Raw genomic sequence first — 17,946 nt, 5'->3', positions numbered from 1 at the left:
CATCCAGAGGCTGCTCCAGGGAGAGCAAGGTGGGAATTTCCCACTCAAACCCAGCCATGGTTCATGGTGCATGCCTTACCTCACTCCCTTCTTGATTTTTAGTATTTGCCATTCCCAAAAAAGCAGAATTCCATCAGTTTTTAACTCTTGGCATCACAAACGGACAAGGACACATCGGTTTTGGATGGAATTTATAATTGCAGCTGCACAAACCCAACAGCTGCAGCTGCTCTTACCTTGCTGGGAATCCCAGGAGCAGATTGTTGGGATTTAAAGTTCATCAGTGCTGGGAATTGCCAGCATTCCAGTCTGGGATAAAACACCTCCTTATTTCAGTCTGATCCAGAGATCCCTGGTGTCCTCACAGGGCTGAGGTCCCACCACAGATTCCTGCAGGTTTTGGGATCAGCTGGGGCTACAAAGAGGATTCAAAAGGTGGAAGCAGCTCCAAGAGTCTCTGTGCTACCGAAAGAGGTCATTTCATAAAAATGAAATTGCAAATTAAAGCAGTTTAAGGGATTTGTGGAGAGCAGGTAAATCCATGATCCAGGTGGATTTTCTCCATGGGGATGTTCAGGGTGTGGAAATTCCCAGGAAAAGCCACGAGGACCCCTGGAAGTGGCACTTCCCTGGATGGTTCTGTTTCAGGGAGCTGCACAGGAAGAGGTGAAAGAAGAAAATAAAGTTACAACCATGGATCAGAACAGGAATGTGATAATCTGGGTGGGAAGGGACCTTAAAGATCATCTCATTCCACTCTCCCAGGTTACTCCAGCCTGGCCTTGGACACTTCCAGGGATGGAGCAGCCACAATTTTTTGGGAAACCTGTGCCAGGCCCTCCCCACCCTCCCAGGGAAGAGCCCAGACCATCACCTCCATTATCTTTAGAGATAATGCTATTTAAAACATTTCTCCTGAATCTACTCCCAAATGCCAAGCTTGGCTCCTCTGCTCAAATTTGGGTAAATATCCTGATTTTATGGGGGGTTCTTTATTTGGGGACAGACCTAAATTTGGGGGGATCCTCAGTTTTGGGGGGCTCCTTAGCCTGGGGGGTTCCTTTATTTAGGGTATTCATCACTTTGGGGGAGTTTTCAGTCTGGGTGAGAATCCTCCATTTGGGGGTCCTCAGTTTGGGGGAGGTTTCCTCAATTTAGGAGTTTTTCCTCAGTTTAGGGGTTTTTCCTCAATTTAGGGGAGGATCCTCTATTTGGGAGGTTTCTTAATTTTTAGTGTTCTCTCATTAGTGGGAGATACAATTGAAGGGGATTCTGTTCATGGGGGCAAGTCCCCTCTTTGGGGGATCCTTAATTTAAAGAGACTCCTGACTTTGAGGATCAATATGGGGATTTTATTCAGCTGTTTCCCTAAATCTGGCAAGGAATTGTAGGGGGATAGAACATAAGAAAATAAAGATGGTGTAGAAAGTAATCTTACCCCTAAAGAGCTGCAGCTGGGCCAGTTATCAAAGATTAGGAACAGGCCACAGCTGTGACCAAGGACAAGAGTGCTATAAAAGAGTGGGGTGGTGTTGAGAAGGGGATTTGAGTCATTTCGGTGCTTTGTGAAGGAGTCAGTGCTCTGAGGAGCTGCCCATGAGAAACACCAAGAAGGAGTGGATCTCACCCCTAAAGTGCTGCAGCTGGGCCAGTTATCAAAGGTTAGGAACAGGCCACAGCTGTGTCCAATGAGGATGAGGGCTATAAAAGAGTGGGTTAGCTGGGTGAGGAGAAAGCTGGCGTTTGTTGGGTGCCTTGTGAAGGACAACGAGTCAGTGCTGCGAGGAGCTGCCCACGAGAAACACCAAGAAGGCGTGACGCCTTTGTGATAGGAGATAACAGCATGGAACCCCTGTGATAAGGAATGACCACTGTACCGTGTGGAAAAGGAGCAGGTTCCTCCTCCTCAGGTGCTGCCTGGTGTCCCCTGAAGAGCTGGATGACATCAGGGCTCCTGGCCAGCTGCTGGGCCAGCGTTCCCGAGGCATCAGGAGCGTCCCGGAGCCCGGCCCGCAGCAGGACCCCCACGGCCCCCGCGCGCTGCCCGGCGCTGGCCGCGTGCAGGGCTGGGGACACAGCAGCACCCTGTCACCTCCTGGGCCTGCCCCACCCTGCTCTGCAGGAAATGCATCCCCAGGGGGATAAACGGGGACAGGGGGGAAAATGGGGCTCGGCACTGTGGGGTTATGGAGGGGTTTGGGGTTTTGGGTTGGGACAGAATCGCAGGATTGAGTTTGGGGTTAATGAGTCTGATCTTAAAGATCACCCAGTTCCACCTGGATGGTTTTGGGGTTGGGATGGAATCACAGGACTGACTTTGGGATCATCCAGTTCCACCTGGATGGTTTTGGGGTTGGGATGGAATCACAGGATTACATTTGGGATCATCCAATTAAAGATCATCCAGTTCCACCTGGATGGTTTTGGGGCTGGGATGGAATCCCAGGACTGAGTTTGGGATCATCCAGTTAAAGATCATCCAGTTCCACCTGGATGGTTTTGGGTTGGGATACAATCGCAGGATTGAGTTTGGGATTATTGAGTTTGATTTTAAAGATCATCCAGTTCCACCTGGATGGTTTTGGGGTTGGGATACAATCACAGGATTAAGTTTGGGATCATCCAATTAAAGATCATCCAGTTCCACCTGGATGGTTTTGGGGTTGGGATGGAATCGCAGGATTGAGTTTGGGATTATCCAGGTAAAGATCATCCAGTTCCACCTGGATGGTTTTTGGGGTTGCGATGGAATTGCAGGATTAAATTTGGGGTCATTGAGTCTGATCCTAAAGATCATCAGTTCCACCTGGATGGTTTTGGGTTGCGATGGAATCACAGGATTGAGTTTGGGATCATCCAGTCCCACCTGGATGGTTTCTGGGTTGGGATAGAATAGCAGGATTAAGTTTGGGATCATCCAGCTCCACCCTCCTGCCATGGCAGGGACACCTCCCACCATCCCAGGCTGCTCCAGCCTGGCCTTGGGCATTGCAGGGATCAGGGGCAGCCCCAGCTGCTCTGGCAATGCCAGCCCAGCCCCTGCCCACTCTCACTGTTAAAAATCCTCCTTCCATGTGATCCAAAGGAGGCATCCTGATCCCTCTGGGTAATCCTGATGTGGATGAGAAGCTTCCCAAGGACGCAGTGACCCAAACCCAGCCAAGGAGGAGCCACAGGAAAAAACATGCCAGGGTTGGATGGGCTCAGCAGAGCTCGGATTTAGTCACTGAGGGGGCGGAGGGAGAGATGGCACTGCTGGAACATGGCTTTAACCAAAGCCAGGGCTGGGGAATGTGACAATCTGGGCAATGGCTGAACCACGTTTATCTTTTTTTTTTTTTAATTTGAATTTTTAATTTCTTTTTTTGGGAGATGCTGATGCAAGAGCTGCCTGAGCCTCTCCCGCCGGGAATGCCGACTCTCCGGCATCGCTATAGCAACTCCATTTCCGTGCCAGCTCTCTGGTGTTATTTGCTCATCAGCCATTTCCAGGCTGTTTGCTGAGGAATTGAGGCTGAAGAGCTCAATCCCTGTGTTTGTCCATCCAACCTGCTTCCAACAGGATCGTTCCAGCCAAATTTGATGGGGAAGAGGCAGCATCGGAGCTCCTCAGAAAAATAAGCAGGAATTTCCCAATTTACGTCTCTGTTCTTCCCCCAGTGGAAAAGCCCCAGCAGAAATTCCAGAAAATTGAAAGCCAGGGAATGCAAAATGCCCAAAAACCCGTGGGATGATGCCTCACGCTGCCCCCAGGGCAAATGTATCCATGAGTTTGGCATCTCCCTGCCTGCTGAGGTTGGGATGTGCTTGTGGAAGCTCACATAAAGCTGGGAAAAGCAGCTTGGAATTCTCACCAGAACGGCCCTTCCCATCCTTGGCGTGGAGATCAGCGCCCAGGGACAGCAGGGTCTGGATGGTGTGGCCATGTCCTTCCTGCAGAACGAGGAATTTGGGATCAGCTCCGGGCTTGGATCCATCCCCAGCCTGGGACTGCACAGATCTGCCCTGGCCTGGTCCTGTCTGGGGGCACCAGGAGCTCCAGAGGATCTGGGAGCAGGTGGGAATCAGGCTCAGCTCCTTCAGATCAGATCCATGGGGCAGGAGTGGTTATCCCACGGGACTCATGGGAATTATTATCCCATGGGAATTGGCCAGAAAGGTGCCACCAGGCAGCTTCCTAAAATCCCAGCATGGTTTGGGTTGGAAAAAATCCCTAAAGATCATCAAATTCCAATGGGCAGGGACACTGTCCCTATCCCAGGCTGCTCCAGCCTGGCCTTGGGCACTGCAGGGATCAGGGGCAGCCCCAGCTGCTCTGGCAATGCCAGCCCAGGCAGCAATTCCCAATTCCCAAGATGCCACCCATGGCTGCCCTCTGGCAGTGGGAGCCATTCCCTGTGTCCATCCCTTATCCCAGGTCTCTCTCCTGAGCCCCTTTAGGTCCTGGCAGAGGCTCTGAGGTCTCTCCAACGTTGAGTTTCAAATCCCTCCATTCCCAGGGGATCTGGAGCTGATGTTCCCAAGGTTATTCCAGCTCCAGGAGCAGAACCTGTTGCTGATCTGGGCTGTTGCTCATCTGCCTCCCTCAGGCACTGGCATTTCCAAAGGATCCCTCCAGGATTTGGGATCCCCTGGGAAAAGACCCAGCCCCAATCCACTGTTCCTCCCTCCCTCCTTCTTCTGCCAGGAGCCAATTTCAAATTCCACAGGGAAAAACCCAGCACAGCCCCCCCCCCTCCTTCCACCCTGCACAGGCTTTTCCAGAAATAAATCCCTTTTCCCTAAATAACGCGCCTGATTTTGGAATTACATCCTCAATGCCATGAATTAGTCTTTGTCCTGCAGCCTGGGAATGGAAAGCTCTCATTTTTATCCCCCCTCTCCCCTCACTTTTTTCCCTATTCCCACAGGATTCCACAGCATCTTCCCTGATCCCAAGGCTCCCATTTCCCTGCAAACCCAATTCCATGGCAGAGACACCGAGCCAGGAACTGCTGCAGCTGCCACAGCCCTGGCAGCAAATTGAATTTAAAAAATAATTTGATTTTCATGTGTTTATAAATGCAAAACAATAAGAAAAGAGGGAGATAAAAAACACAACCCACCAGGCAAACGAGTGGTGCTGTAAATACAAAGTGACACCAAGGCTGGGGAGGGAAGGGAGAGAATCCCATCCAGTCATTCCCAAATCCCAGGAGCTGGGATTTCCTCCAAGGCACATTGTATTCCCCCCAGAGCCCTGCTGTTCAACGTACCCTTGGCAACCACAAGGGCTTTGAACGTGGCTGCTGGGAGCAGGAGGCCAGGAAAATGGGAGAAAGGGCTCCTTTGTGCCAGGCTGGATGGTGCCAGCATTCCCAGGGAGTGGCAGGATGGGTTTGTAGGGGCAGGGCACTGGCATGAGGTTCAATTCCCACTACAAACCAAAATCCTGGGTTTAACAGCCCTGGGTCTGAGCAGGGACATTCCCTTGCTGCCAGGTGGATCCTGGTCAGCAGGGAAGTTTTGGGATCTGCTCTGCATTCCCAGGGAGTCTCACAGATGTTTTTGTAGGATCAGGGCACTGGGATGAGGTTTAATTCCCACTAAAAGCCAAAATCCTGGGTTTAACATCCCTGGGTCTGAGCAGGGGCATTCCTGTGCTGCCAGCTGGATCCCAGGATGAATCCTGGTCAGCAGGGAAGTTTTGGGATCTGGTCTGCATTCCCAGGGAATGCTGCAGGACCCACAGCTCTGCTCCCCACATGGGCTGGGAGCAGGAGAAAGCTCCAGTGGTTCTGGAATTCAAAACAACTCTGGTGTGAAGGACACTGATAAAATTCTGGGAGCTCCCCCCACCTTCCCAGCTCTCCTTTCCCACTTTTGGACATCTCCTGTCCCTCCTCTGCAGGCAGATGGACACAAAGATGGAATTCCTGGGGTGGGAAGGACCTCAGAGCCCCTCCAGTGCCACCCCATCCATGGCAGGGACACCTCCCCCTGTCCCAGGCTGCTCCAGCCCCAGTGCCCAACCTTGGGCACTGCAGGGATCAGGGGCAGCCCCAGCTGCTCTGGGAATCCCTTCCCAAAATCCCACCCCAGGCTCCCTCTCCAGGGAATTCCCTCCATTCCCAGCTCTCCCAGCCTGCCATTGGATCCATCCCCACCCCGACTCCTCTCTAGGAAGGGATTTTGGGATCCGGGGGCTTCACTGGCAATCTCAGCACTCCAGGAAGGGTCTCCCTTCCCTTCTCCATCCCCAACTTCCATAAAAATCCCTGGGGATGGATTCTGAGTGTCCCAAATCCCAGAATGGTTTGGGTGGGAAGGGCCCTTCAAGCCCATCCCATTCCAATGCCACCATCCCAGGCTGCTCCAGCCTGGCCTTGGGCACTGCAGGGATCAGGGGCAGCCCCAGCTGCTCTGGCAATGCCAGCCCAGGCAGGAATTCCTCATTGCCAAGATGCCACCCATGGCTGCCCTCTGGCAGTGGGAGCCATTCCCTGTGTGCTGTCCCTGCAGGCCTTGTCCCCAGTCCCTCTGCAGCTCTGCTGGAGCCCCTGCAGGCCCTGCCATGTGCTGGGAGCTCTCCCTGGAGCCTTCCCTGCTCCAGGGGAACATTCCCAGCTCTCCCAGGCTGGCTCCAGCCCTGCAGCAGCTCCATGGATTCCTCTGGGCTCTCCCCAGCAGCTCCAGGTCCTCCTGCTGTGTCCCCAGGGCTGGGATCTGGTGCTCCAGGTGGGATCTCACCAGAGCAGAGAAGGAGAATCCCACCCTCACCCTGCTGCCCATGTTTCTTCTGATGCCCAGAAAACAGGGAATGGGACTGGCCGGGAATGGGAGTGGCCAGGAATGGGACGGGGAATGGGACAGGGAATGGGACTGGCCAGGAATGGGACGGGGAATGGGACAGGGAATGGGACAGGCCAGGAATGGGACAGGCCAGGAATGGGACAGGGAATGGGACTGGCCAGGAATGGGACAGGGAATGGGACTGGCCGGGAATGGGACAGGGAATGGGACAGGGAATGGGACTGGTCAGGAATGGGACAGGGAATGGGACAGGGAATGGGACAGGTCAGGAATGGGACAGGGAATGGGACTGGCCGGGAATGGGACAGGGAATGGGACAGGGAATGGGACTGGCCAGGAATGGGACAGGGAATGGGACTGCTCAGGAATGGGACAGGGAATGGGACAGGGAATGGGAGTGCTCAGGAGCAGAGGGACAGTGGCACAGGATGAGCCAGGAAGGCAATTCCCCCATGGTGGCCAACAGCTGATCCAGCTGGTTCAGTGCCTGGCCCGGGCTGCCCAAGGGCACTGGGAGCAGGGACAGACCTTGGCTGCGTAGTGCAGGGCTAGCAGCTGCAGGGACGTCGCTGTCCCGTTGACATCCAGGCCCAGCTCGGCCACCAGGAAGTGGATGGAGCCATCCTGGGCTGTGAGAGCTGCCCTGTGCAGGGCCTGAGCTCCCAGGGCATCCCCAGCTGTGGGACAGGCCTGCAGGGAGGGAACAGCACGGAAATCACAGAGTGCACTCGTCCCAAGTGAGATCTGCACCCTCTGGAACCTCCACGAGGCTTCCCACCTCTCCCACCCTCAGTGCTTGAAATGTGGGGTTAAAACCACAGCAAACTTCCCAGTCCATAAAACAGCATTTCCTTTTCCTTAGGAAGTCCAGGATCTGACCAACACCTCTGGGAGAATCAGCCATGAAGGGGCCCCAACCAGCTGGGATCATCCAGCAATCAATCAGTCAATAATCAATAAATGATTGATTGCAGTGGTCTGGTTCCTGCTGTGCACAGCTGGCTCTAATGGCATTCCCTGGAGGAAATCAGGGATTTTTGGGAGCCAGCACAGGAGCAGGAGCTGCCAGCAGAGAGGGAGGGCAGGGAGGAGCTCTGGGTAACTCATGGATGGACAATTCCACATTATCCACGGCCACTGGAGCCTCCATGCCAAGCCTGGCATTCCAAGAGCTGCTTTTGGCTGTGCCACAGCTGCCCCTGGAGTGCTGGGAATGTCCTGTCCCCTCCTGCCACTGCCTGGTGTCACCATCCCACTGCACCAGCTCTGGGGACACGTTCACACCAAAGCTGGGGCTGCCCCTGGGTCCCTGGCAGTGTCCAAGGCTGGGTTGAAGCCACCTTGGATAATGGAAGGTGTCCCTGCCTGTGGTAGGGGTGGAATGAGATGATTTTTAAAGCTTTTAAAACTTGTTTAAAGTTCTTCCAATCCAAACCATTCCACGATTCCTGCCCCAGGAGATGATTCCTGACAGCCTCACTCAGCCAAACCCTTCCCATCTCCAGGGGGATTTGCCTTTTTACACAATTTCTCTCTTTAAAATTTGAAAATTTGCTTATTTGTGCTCCAGTCACGATGAACACGTGGCTCAGCTGCCCTGGCAGCCCTGCTGAGCTCCTGCAGGAGGCACTGAGGGATTCTGGCACCCACCTGGTGTCTCTGCAGGAGCAGCCTGGCGATGCCAACGTGCCCGTTCTGGAGAGCATCCATGAAGGGAGTGACCCCACAGCTGTCCCTGCTGTCACCTCTGTACTGGCACCTGCAAGGGACAGGAGAGAAAACCAGCCCACAGCTGTGGGCAGCTCCAAAACCCTCATGGAAGGAGACTCCCAGCAGCTGGGATTGAAAATGGAATGTATAAAGCTCATCCACAGACTATTTTTTCCTGGTGTTTTAGGGCCTGGGGAATGATTTGTGGGGTTATTTTGCGATCAAAGATCTGGTTCAGCTCTTTGGGGCTCTACAGAACGTTTATGATTCCCTTTTTCTTGACCAGAGGGTTTCCATGAGGGCACTGGAAGCAGGGAATAAGCAGCTCCTCATGGAATGATGTACAAAACACAATCTCATTCAGACTGAACTGCAGTGAAATGAGAGAAAACTGAATCAAAGGTCACAGAGCTGTTTATGCTGAGCCAAGCATGGACAGGCTGGGATGAGCTGTGATTCCCAGGGAAAGCTGCTCCAGCTCTGGGAAGGGAGAACAGAGCAAGGGAACAGAGCTGCTTTAAAGCCACTTCCCAGCAATTCCCCAGGAAAACAAGCATAAGCCCAGCCTAGAGAAGCTGCTCTGGCTGTTGTCACACTGGGAATGAATCAGCAGGGAAAACAAAGCCAGGGCTGAGTTACATAACTGGGATTTGTGTCACAAGCAAGAGGGAGCCCATCCCCAGGGAATCCTTGTCCCTTTCCCAGCTGGGAAAAACCTGGAGCAGGAGGAGCCAGCCTCGGGATGGAGAGCAGGGCAGCTGGAACAGCACAAGCATCCTTTGTGTGCAAATGCTGGCAGGGAATGGCAGCTGGGGCAGGAAAAGCTGGGAGGAGCCTGCTTACCGTTCCAGGAGCAGCTCCACGACCTGGGAACAGCCGTGCATTGCTGGGAAAAGATGGGGAAAAAATCAGGGAAAACATGGATTGGTTGTGGGTCTGTGGCATTGTGTTCCTACAGCGAGGCATGCTCGGGTTGCTGATCCTTTTGGGATGCTGAAGGGGCTCCAAGGGGCTTTATTCTCATCAGGTGTTTTGTGGATTAAAGAAAAAAGGTTTCCCTTCCTCTGATGCCATTGGGAATGTGAGGTAAAGCAGGAAATGGGGATGGAATGGGCAACGCCTGGCTCCATCTGCCACAGAATGCAGCTGGAACAAAGAGGGTTTCTCCCAATTATTTGTTCATTCCTGATTGGGATCTGGGAGAAGCAAAAGGAACACAGAGCTGGGGAAATGCTGGATAACACTCCCAGCCCTCCTCAGCCACTCCCACCTCATCATCCTCACCCATCTCAGAGGGAAAACAACAACAGAGGGGGACGATTTGAACCCGAGGCACTGAAATATTCCAGTTTTTGATTTTTTTAAACATTTCACTTCACACAGCTTTGATCCAGCTGCCTTTTTTTTTTTTTTTTTTCCCTCTGCAGGTCATTTTGCAAAACAAATGGAACACATTCAAGAGAAAAATAATATCAGACCAAAGCTGGAGCTGCTCCATCAGCTGATGGGAAAAGGGCTCCTGGGAAATGTGTGCTTTCAGCTGGAATCCCACTGAGGGATTCCCAGGTTTTGGCTCTCTGCTCCTGCTCCCTGCCTGTTCTTCACCCAAGCTGATGGAAAATCCAAGTCATGGGAAGAAAAATCCCTCACAATTCCACCTTTTATCAGGAGCAGAGGCTCAGGACAGCTGGGATCCTCTGCTGCATTCCACATCCTCTAATTACCTCCTCCCAGCTTTCTTCCCTCGGGATACAAGAAGCAACAAAGCTGAAGGAATCAACCCTTATTCATATAAAAAATAATTGCAGGAGGGAGAAAATGACCCTTCAGGAAGGCAGCTGGCCTGGTCACGGGTTAATGTGCTCACAGCCACAGCCCTGGGATGGAAATCCATGGAAACCCCTGGAACAGGCACTTGGTCCTGACATGACTCCCCCCAGCAGCTCCAACACCATCCCTTATCCCTGCTCCTGCCTTGGGAACTGGGAATATCCCATGGGATGAGTGAGGGGATACCAGGGAGCAGCAGTTTGGGATCAAATTGCACTGGGGGCACCGAGGGGTTAAATGCCAATTCCCTAATTCCAGCCCTTCCCAGTCACTCCCACTCCAGCTGCTGCCCCAGGGCCTGGCTGGATCAGGAAATTCCAGGAATCCACCCCAATTGTGGAGTGGTGCCTTTGCCACAGAAAACACAGCTGGAGACACCTCTAGGAAGCAGAATCCAGGTGCTGGATCCCAGCTGTACTCCCATATCCCAAAGCAGGGAAATTACTTTGCCTCAAGGTCAGAATTCCCCCCTTCCCACAGGATAACCCCAAATCCCAGAGCTCCCCCTGCTCCTGACCCTGTCCCAGATCCCAACCCAACATCTCCTGCAGGGAGAGGAGCTGCCAGCCCCATGGAAACAACCCCCAGAACTGGGCAGGGATGGGAGAACATGAAAAAATCGGGATCAGCCACTTCAGGCAAGCTGCAGTGATCCCAGCACCAACCCACTCCCTGGTTTTTGCATTCCCAGGTCAAGCACAAGGACCCAGTGGTGCCCAGGGGCTGGAACTGTCACTGCTGATGAGCCAGGAGTGGCAGAGCAAGGGCTGCAAAAGGCACAGCAGTGACAGCACAGCAGGGGCTCCTCCCAGCACCTCGGGATTTTCCAGGGAGTCAATCCCAATTAAATCCTTTGGGAAAGGGGTTTGGGCAGGCAGGGCTCATCTCTGCTGCTGAGACCTGGAATACACAGCCTGATTCCCACCCTGGATGTGGTCTGAGCCCTCCTGTGCTTCCCAACAATCCTGGGGATGCCTGGGATTCCTAAACCTGCCCATTCCCTTTAAATATCCCTTAAAATCAAGGAAACGGGAATTGTGGACATGGTGGGCTCCAACAACAGCTCCTGAGTATTCCCAGCAGGGATTGTCCCTCTCCTCCACAGAAAGGACCCCTGGAATTCTCACCATGGCATGAGGGCAAGGAGACTCGAAAATTTGGAGTTTATGATTGGAATCATGGAGTCATTTGGGTTGGGAAAGTGCTTGAGCCCAACCATTCCCACCACTGCCCCATGTCCCCAATTGCCACATCCACATGGATTTTAAATTTCTCCAGGAATGGGGACTCCACCCTTGCCCTGAGCAGCCCATCCCAATGCTTACAAATTCTTACAACTCCTTTCCAGGAAGGAATTTTCCCCAATATCCCACCTGAACCTCCCCAGGCCCAGCTTGAGGCTGTGCTAAAGAAATCCTTCCCCAGGCAGATCCCAGAAAGTTCCTCCCAGCAGCTCTGCTGCTTTCAGGAATTGCAAATGCCAGGATGTGCTTGGAGCTGGGGAGCTTCTCACACCAGGGAGGAAAATCACATCCCTGTTCCAAGGGAGCTCGGATCCATCTGTGCCAGGGAGAGATGGACTCAATCCAAGGACCCCAAGAATTCCAAGAGGCCCATTTGTGCATTTCCTGAGGGAAAAATTCCCATTTTTCTGCAAGTAGACACCAGTTTCTGCTTCTCCTGAGGGAAAACCTCATTCCTGCTTATATCAACCCTGCAGACAAACCAGGATATCGCCCAGAATCCCAACTTTTTGGCCTCTTTCCCCTCAGGCCTGGCTCCATGACAGAGTGGGAGAGAGCATGGTGACTTCTTAGGCTGGTCCAGGAGGGAAACCTGGATGTGCTGTGGGATTCATGGATTTCCTGAGGGAAACATTCCCATTTTTCTGGAAACAGGCATCAGCCTCTCCTTCTCCTGAGGGAAAACCCCATTCCTGCTTATCCCAAACCCCAAATCAACCATAGCATCCTGATTTTTTGGCCCCTTTTCCCTCAGGCCCAGCTCCATGACAGAGCAAGAGAGGCAGTGGCAGCTCCTGAGGCTGGTTCAGGAGGGAAACCTGGATGTGCTGCAGGATTTCTTGAGGGAAAAATTCCCATTTTTCTGGCTGTAGGTTTCTGCTTCTCCGGAGGGGACACCTCATTCCTGCTTATCCCAACCCCTAAACCAACCAGGATATCCCACAAAATCCCAATTTTTTTGCCTCTTTCCCCTGAGGCCTGGCTCCATGGCAGAGCAGGAGAGGCAGTGGCAGCTCCTGAGGCTGGCCCAGGAGGGAAACTTGGATGTGCTGTGGGATTTGTGGATTTCCTGAGGGAAAAGCTCCCTTTTTTTCTGGAAGTAGACACCAGACTCTGCTTCTCCTGAGGGGAAACACAAGTATTCATGGATTTCCTGAGGGAAAATTTCCCATTTTTCTGGAAGCAGACATCAGCCTCTCCTTCTCCTGAGGGAAAACCTCATCCCTGCTTATCCCAACCCCCCAAACCAACCAGCATATCCCCCAAAATCCTGATTTTTTTTGCCTCTTTCCCCTCAGGCCTGGCTCCATGATGGAGCAGAAGAGGCCATGGCAGCTCCTGAGGCTGGTCCAGGAGGGAAACCTGGATGTGCTGCAGGATTTTCTGAGAGAAAAATTCCCATTTTTCTGGAAGCAGACATCAGCCTCTCCTTCTCCTGAGGGAAAATCTCATTCTTGCTTACCTCAACCCCCAAACCAACCAGGATATCCCCCAAAATCCTGATATTTTTGCCTCTTTCCCCTCAGGCCTGGCTCCATGATGGAGCAGAAGAGGCCATGGCAGCTCCTGAGGCTGGTCCAGGAGGGAAACCTGGATGTGCTGCAGGATTTTCTGAGAGAAAAATTCCCATTTTTCTGGAAGCAGACATCAGCCTCTCCTTCTCCTGAGGGAAAATCTCATTCTTGCTTACCTCAACCCCCAAACCAACCAGGATATCCCCCAAAATCCTGATATTTTTGCCTCTTTTCCCTCAAGCCCGGCTCCATGGCAGAGCAGGAGAAGCCATGGCAGCTCCTGAGGCTGGTCCAGGAGAGAAACCTGGCTCCCCCACAGGATGAGCCGAGGCTGGATGAGAATCCAGAGGCTTCCCTGATCCACCCCTGGTGTACCTGCTGTGTGCAGAGGCGTTCTCCCCGTGGTGCTCTCGGTGTCCCAGCAGCTTGGGGACACATCCAGGAGGTAGTGGAGCACCTCGGGGTGCCCTTCCCTGCTGGCAATGTGGAAGCAGTTCCAGCCATCCTTGTTCCTCAACAACGGGTTGGCTCCGTGCTCCACCAGGGTTTTGATCACTTCCAAGTTTTGCCTGGTGCAAGCCATCATCAGGGGAGTCCTGGAAGAAGATCCAGGGAAATAAAATAACCTGGCACAGCAAATCTCATTCAGGTGCTTTGCCTGAGGATCCAGGAGGTTTTACAGCACTGTTGTTCCAGGCTGGGAATATTCCAGCACCTTTTCCATGCAGTCCCTCAGAGCTTTCTGTGTTTTTAAGGCAAATGAGACTTTTCCCAAAGGTTTGGGTATGCCTTAGGAAGCATAGAGCTCCCTGCTTTTATCCATGGGTGGAAGAGCACACAAATCCAGGCTCGTGGAATCTTGGCCTCAGCTCCAGGCTGGCACAGCCTCAATTCCCAGCTCTGGAATGCTGCCTGTGGACTTGTGGCAGTTCAGCTGCAAAGGACCCTCCCAGGCTTTCATCTGGGAGCAGGGGAGAATCCTTGTTTTATTTTTCCATCCCTACAGGAAGAGTGGAGCGGTAATTTACAGCTTTTGGGAGAAACAGGGGGAAAGTAGGGATAGGGCTGGAATTTCTCCCAAAAATCCAACTGGATCCACAGTGTGGGCAGCAGGGGAAGGGAATTCTGCCCTCTCTGCTCCACTCAGGTGATCCCACACAGAGTCCAGCTCTGGGATACCAATAAAAGGACCTGGAGCTGCGGGAGCAAATCCAGAGGAATCCATGGAGCTGCTCCAGGGCTGGAGCCAGGCTGGGAGAGCTGGGAATGTTCCCCTGGAGCAGGGAAGGCTCCAGGGAGAGCTCCCAGCACATGGCAGGGCCTGCAGGGGCTCCAGCAGAGCTGCAGAGGGACTGGGGACAAGGCCTGCAGGGACAGCACACAGGGAATGGCTCCCACTGCCAGAGGGCAGCCATGGGTGGCATCTTGGCAATGAGGAATTCCTGCCTGGGCTGGCATTGCCAGAGCAGCTGGGGCTGCCCCTGATCCCTGCAATGCCCAAGGCCAGGCTGGGCACTGGGGCTGGAGCAGCCTGGGATAAGGGAAGGTGTCCCAGATGTCCCAGGATGATCCTTAAGCTCCTTCCCACCCATTACACAATCCCAAACACCACCTCCAGCAGCCACATTCCCACCCTCCCCACCCAATCCCAAATCCCAGCACCTACCAGTCAGCCTTTTTCAAGCAGTCCACGCTGGCCCCTCTCTCCAGGAGGAAGGACACACATTCCAGGTGCCCCATGGATGCAGCCTCATGGAGGGGTCTCTTGTAGTCCCCATTGGCCACCTCCATGTCCATCCCAACCTCCAGGACCAGGAATTCCAGCACGTCCCGGTGTCCCAAACGAGCTGCGTGGTGCAGCAGGGAATCTCCCAAACGTCCCCAGCGCCAGCTGCGAGCCTCTGGAACCTCATCCAGCCTCAGCTCATCCCGCAGGAGAGCCAGGTTTCCCTCCTGCACCAGCCTCAGGAGCCGCCGCAGCCTCTCCTGCTCCACCATGGAGCCGGGCCTGAGGGGAAAGAGGTAAAAAAATCAGGATTTTGGGGGTATCCTGGTTGCTCTGGGGGGTTTTGATAAGGAAGATAGAGGTTTTCCCTCAGGAGAAACAGAGTCTGGTGTCTACTTCCAGAAAAACATGAATTTTCCCCTCAGAAAATCCACAAATCCCACAGCATATCCAGGTTTCCCTCCTGCACCAGCCTCAGCAGCCACCACAGCCTCTCCCACTCCAACATGGAGCTGGGCCTGTGGGGAAAGGGTCCAAAAAATTGGGATTTGGGGGAATATTGTGGTTGGTCTGCAGGGTTGGGATAAGGAGGAATGAGGCTTTCCCTCAGGAGAAGCAAGGCCTGGTGCCTTCGTCCAGAAAAATGGGAGCTTTTCCCTCAAGAAATCCACAAATCCCACAGCACATCCAGGTTTCCCTCCTGGACCAGCCTCAGGAGCTGCCACTGCCTCTCCTGCTCTACCATGGAGCCAGGCCTGAGGGGAAAGAGGTAAAAAATCAGGATTCTGGGAAATATCCTAGTTGGTTTGGGGGTTTTGATAAGGAAGATTGAGGTTTTCCCTCAGGAGAAACAGAGTCTGGTGTCTACTTCCAGAAAAATGGGAGCTTTTCCCTCAGGAAATCCACAAATCCCACAGCACATCCAGGTTTCCCTCCTGCACCAGCCTCAGAAGCCACCGCAGCCTCTCCTGCTCCACCATGGAGCTGGGCCTGTGGGGAAAGGGTCCAAAAAATTGGGATTTTTGGGGAATATTGTGGTTGGTCTGCAGGGCTGGGATAAGGAGGAATGAGGCTTTCCCTCATGAGAAGCAAGGCCTGGTGCCTTCTTCCAGAAAAATGGGAGCTTTTCCCTCAGGAAATCCACAAATCCCACAGCACATCCAGGTTTCCCTCCCGGACCAGCCTCAGGAGCTGCCACTGCCTCTCTTGCTCAGCCATGGAGCCGGGCCTGAGGGGAAAGAGGTAAAATTCAGGATTTTGGGGGTATCCTGGTTGGTTTTGGGGGGTTTTGATAAGGAAGACTGAGGTTTTCCCTCAGGAGAAGCAGAACCTGGTGCCCACTTCCAGAAAAATGGGAAATTTTCCCTCAGGAAATCCATGAAGTGGCCTCTCCCTCAGGATAGACAGCAATTTCCTTCTCGCTCAGAATAATGAAAAAGTTTCATTCTCACTCAGGATAATTGAAAATTGTCCTTTAGAAAACCAGGACCTGGCCTGTCCTTCAGGAGAAGCAGGAATTTTCCTCTCCCTCCGAAATTCAGGGAGCAGTCACCGCTCAGTAAAAGCAAAAATTCCATTATTTTTCCTTGGGAAAATTAGGATCGGGTCTCTCCCTCCAGAAAATAGGATTTTCTTTTCCTGAAGAAATCCAGGATCTGACGTTTCCCTTAGGAAAAACAGAAATTCTCTTTTCCCCCAGGAAAACCAAAGTTTCTTTTTCCATTGGGATGCCCAGGAACCTCTGGAAAAGCAGAAATTCATTTTCTCTCTGGAAAATCAGAAATCAGCCTTTCCCTCAGGAAAATAGGAAAGCCACATCTTCTTTAGGCAAAAAGAAATTCCATTTTTCCTTAGGGAAAACAGAAACGAAAATTCCCTTAGGAAATCTTGAAATTCCCTTTTTCCTCAGGGAAAAATGGGCAATTTCTTTTTACTTAGGAAAACCAGGACCCCACCTCTTCCTCCAGAAAACCCGAAATTCCCTCTTCCTTTAGGAAAACCAGGAACTTCCTTTTTCTTTGGGAAAACAGAGAATTAGCCACTCCATCAGGAAAAACAGAATTTTGCTTTTTCATATGGAAAACCAGGAATGGGTTTCTCCCGCAGGAAAACCAGGATTTTCCATTTTCCCTAAGAAAAAATAGAAACCAGCCTCTCCCCCTGGTAACACAGAAATTCCCATTCCCTCTGGGAAAACTCCAAAATTCCTGTCCCTCTTAGGAAAGCCAGAAACCAGCTGGAAATACATAAATTTTCTTTTTCACTCAGGAAAATCTGAAATTCCCCTTTCCCTTTAGAAAACAAATAATTTCCTTTTTCCTGCGGATAGTCAGACACCAACCCTTCCTCCAGGAAAAGCAGCAATTCCCTTTTCCCTCCCAAACGAACAGGAATTTCTGTTTTTCCTGAGGGAAAAAAAAAAAAAAAAACCAACAAAAATTCATTTTTTCCTGAGGAAAAAACAACATAAATTCTTTTTTTCTTTAGGAAACCCAAAAGTTCCCGTTCCCTTCGGGGCTCCCGCAGTCCGGGATCCCCCCCTCATTCCCTCCCCAGCTCATCCCAGGCCGCGCAATCCCCGCGGGAAAATTCCCGGTTTTTCCAACCCACCCGCGCGCCGCGGAGCGCCCGTGACGTCACGCGCGGAGATACTGACGTCACCGCAAGGGGAGAGGTAAATAAACCCCGCCCGACACGGAAGTGCTGCGCCATTGGACAGTGCTGTGCGCTGATCTGGCTGCTGATTGGGCAGTGGGGAGGGGGCGGGGCCGGTGGAGAGCGCGAGGCCGCGAGCGCCGGGAGCGGGTGAGGAGGGCGCGACCATTTCGGGGCAACGTGGGGGGGACGGGGAGGGGGTTTCCTTGGGAATGGGGTTTATTTGGGAATGCGGAGCCCTTGGGAATGAGGGAATGCTTGGAACTGAGGGATTGGCATTGAGGGGACCCTTGGCAAAGGCGGGGGATTGGTATTCAAAGGGCTTTTGGCGCTGCAGGGGATCTTGGGAATGGAGGCTCTTTTGGCGTTGGGGGCACCGTTGGAAATGGGGGAATCCTTGGAATTGAGGGGTTTGGGAAGAGGGCACCCTTGGAAATGAAGGGAGATTTGGGATTGAAGGGGGTTTGGGCACTGC

General features: G+C 52.8%; 1 protein-coding gene across 7 annotated transcripts; it reads right to left on the bottom strand.

Annotated features, from left to right (window-relative positions):
- Positions 1–174: 174 nt before the first annotated feature.
- Positions 175–17,469, bottom strand: ANKRD16 (ankyrin repeat domain 16). 7 transcript variants are annotated; one of them, XM_063153637.1, is made up of 9 exons: positions 17,427–17,469; positions 14,757–15,098; positions 13,466–13,686; positions 9,346–9,388; positions 8,443–8,551; positions 7,321–7,482; positions 3,855–3,933; positions 1,878–2,066; positions 175–652 (listed from the first exon to the last, which is right to left on the bottom strand). In XM_063153637.1, the coding sequence occupies exons 2-9, from the start codon at positions 15,086–15,088 to the stop codon at positions 645–647; spliced, it is 1,143 nt and encodes a 380-aa protein (XP_063009707.1). In that variant the 5' UTR covers positions 15,089–15,098; positions 17,427–17,469; the 3' UTR covers positions 175–644. The 7 variants fall into 7 exon arrangements, 5 of the variants coding, with proteins under 5 accessions (XP_063009707.1, XP_063009709.1, XP_063009704.1 ...); XR_010027482.1 differs by lacking the exons at positions 175–652; positions 1,878–2,066 and adding exons at positions 2,076–2,489; positions 2,572–3,608; XR_010027481.1 differs by lacking the exons at positions 175–652; positions 1,878–2,066 and adding exons at positions 2,076–2,571; positions 2,724–3,608.
- Between the last annotated feature and the right edge of the window lie 477 nt (positions 17,470–17,946).

This window comes from Melospiza melodia, chromosome 4 (assembly GCF_035770615.1).
Source record: "Melospiza melodia melodia isolate bMelMel2 chromosome 4, bMelMel2.pri, whole genome shotgun sequence".
Lineage (NCBI taxonomy): Eukaryota > Metazoa > Chordata > Aves > Passeriformes > Passerellidae > Melospiza > Melospiza melodia.
This window is presented reverse-complemented; position numbering and strand designations above follow the sequence as displayed.

What these genes read in the sequence shown, in the direction of transcription:
- ANKRD16 (XM_063153634.1), bottom strand. Translation starts at nt 15,088, where the DNA reads ATGGTGGAGCAGGAGAGGCTGCGGCGGCTCCTGAGGCTGGTGCAGGAG. An exon ending in TGCTCCTGCAGAGACACCAG is followed by an intron (nt 7,483 to 8,442) that starts GTGGGTGCCAGA and finishes CCCTCCCTGCAG; the next exon opens with GCCTGTCCCACAGCTGGGGA. An exon ending in GGATGGGAAGGGCCGTTCTG is followed by an intron (nt 3,609 to 3,854) that starts GTGAGAATTCCA and finishes TATTTTTCTGAG; the next exon opens with GAGCTCCGATGCTGCCTCTT.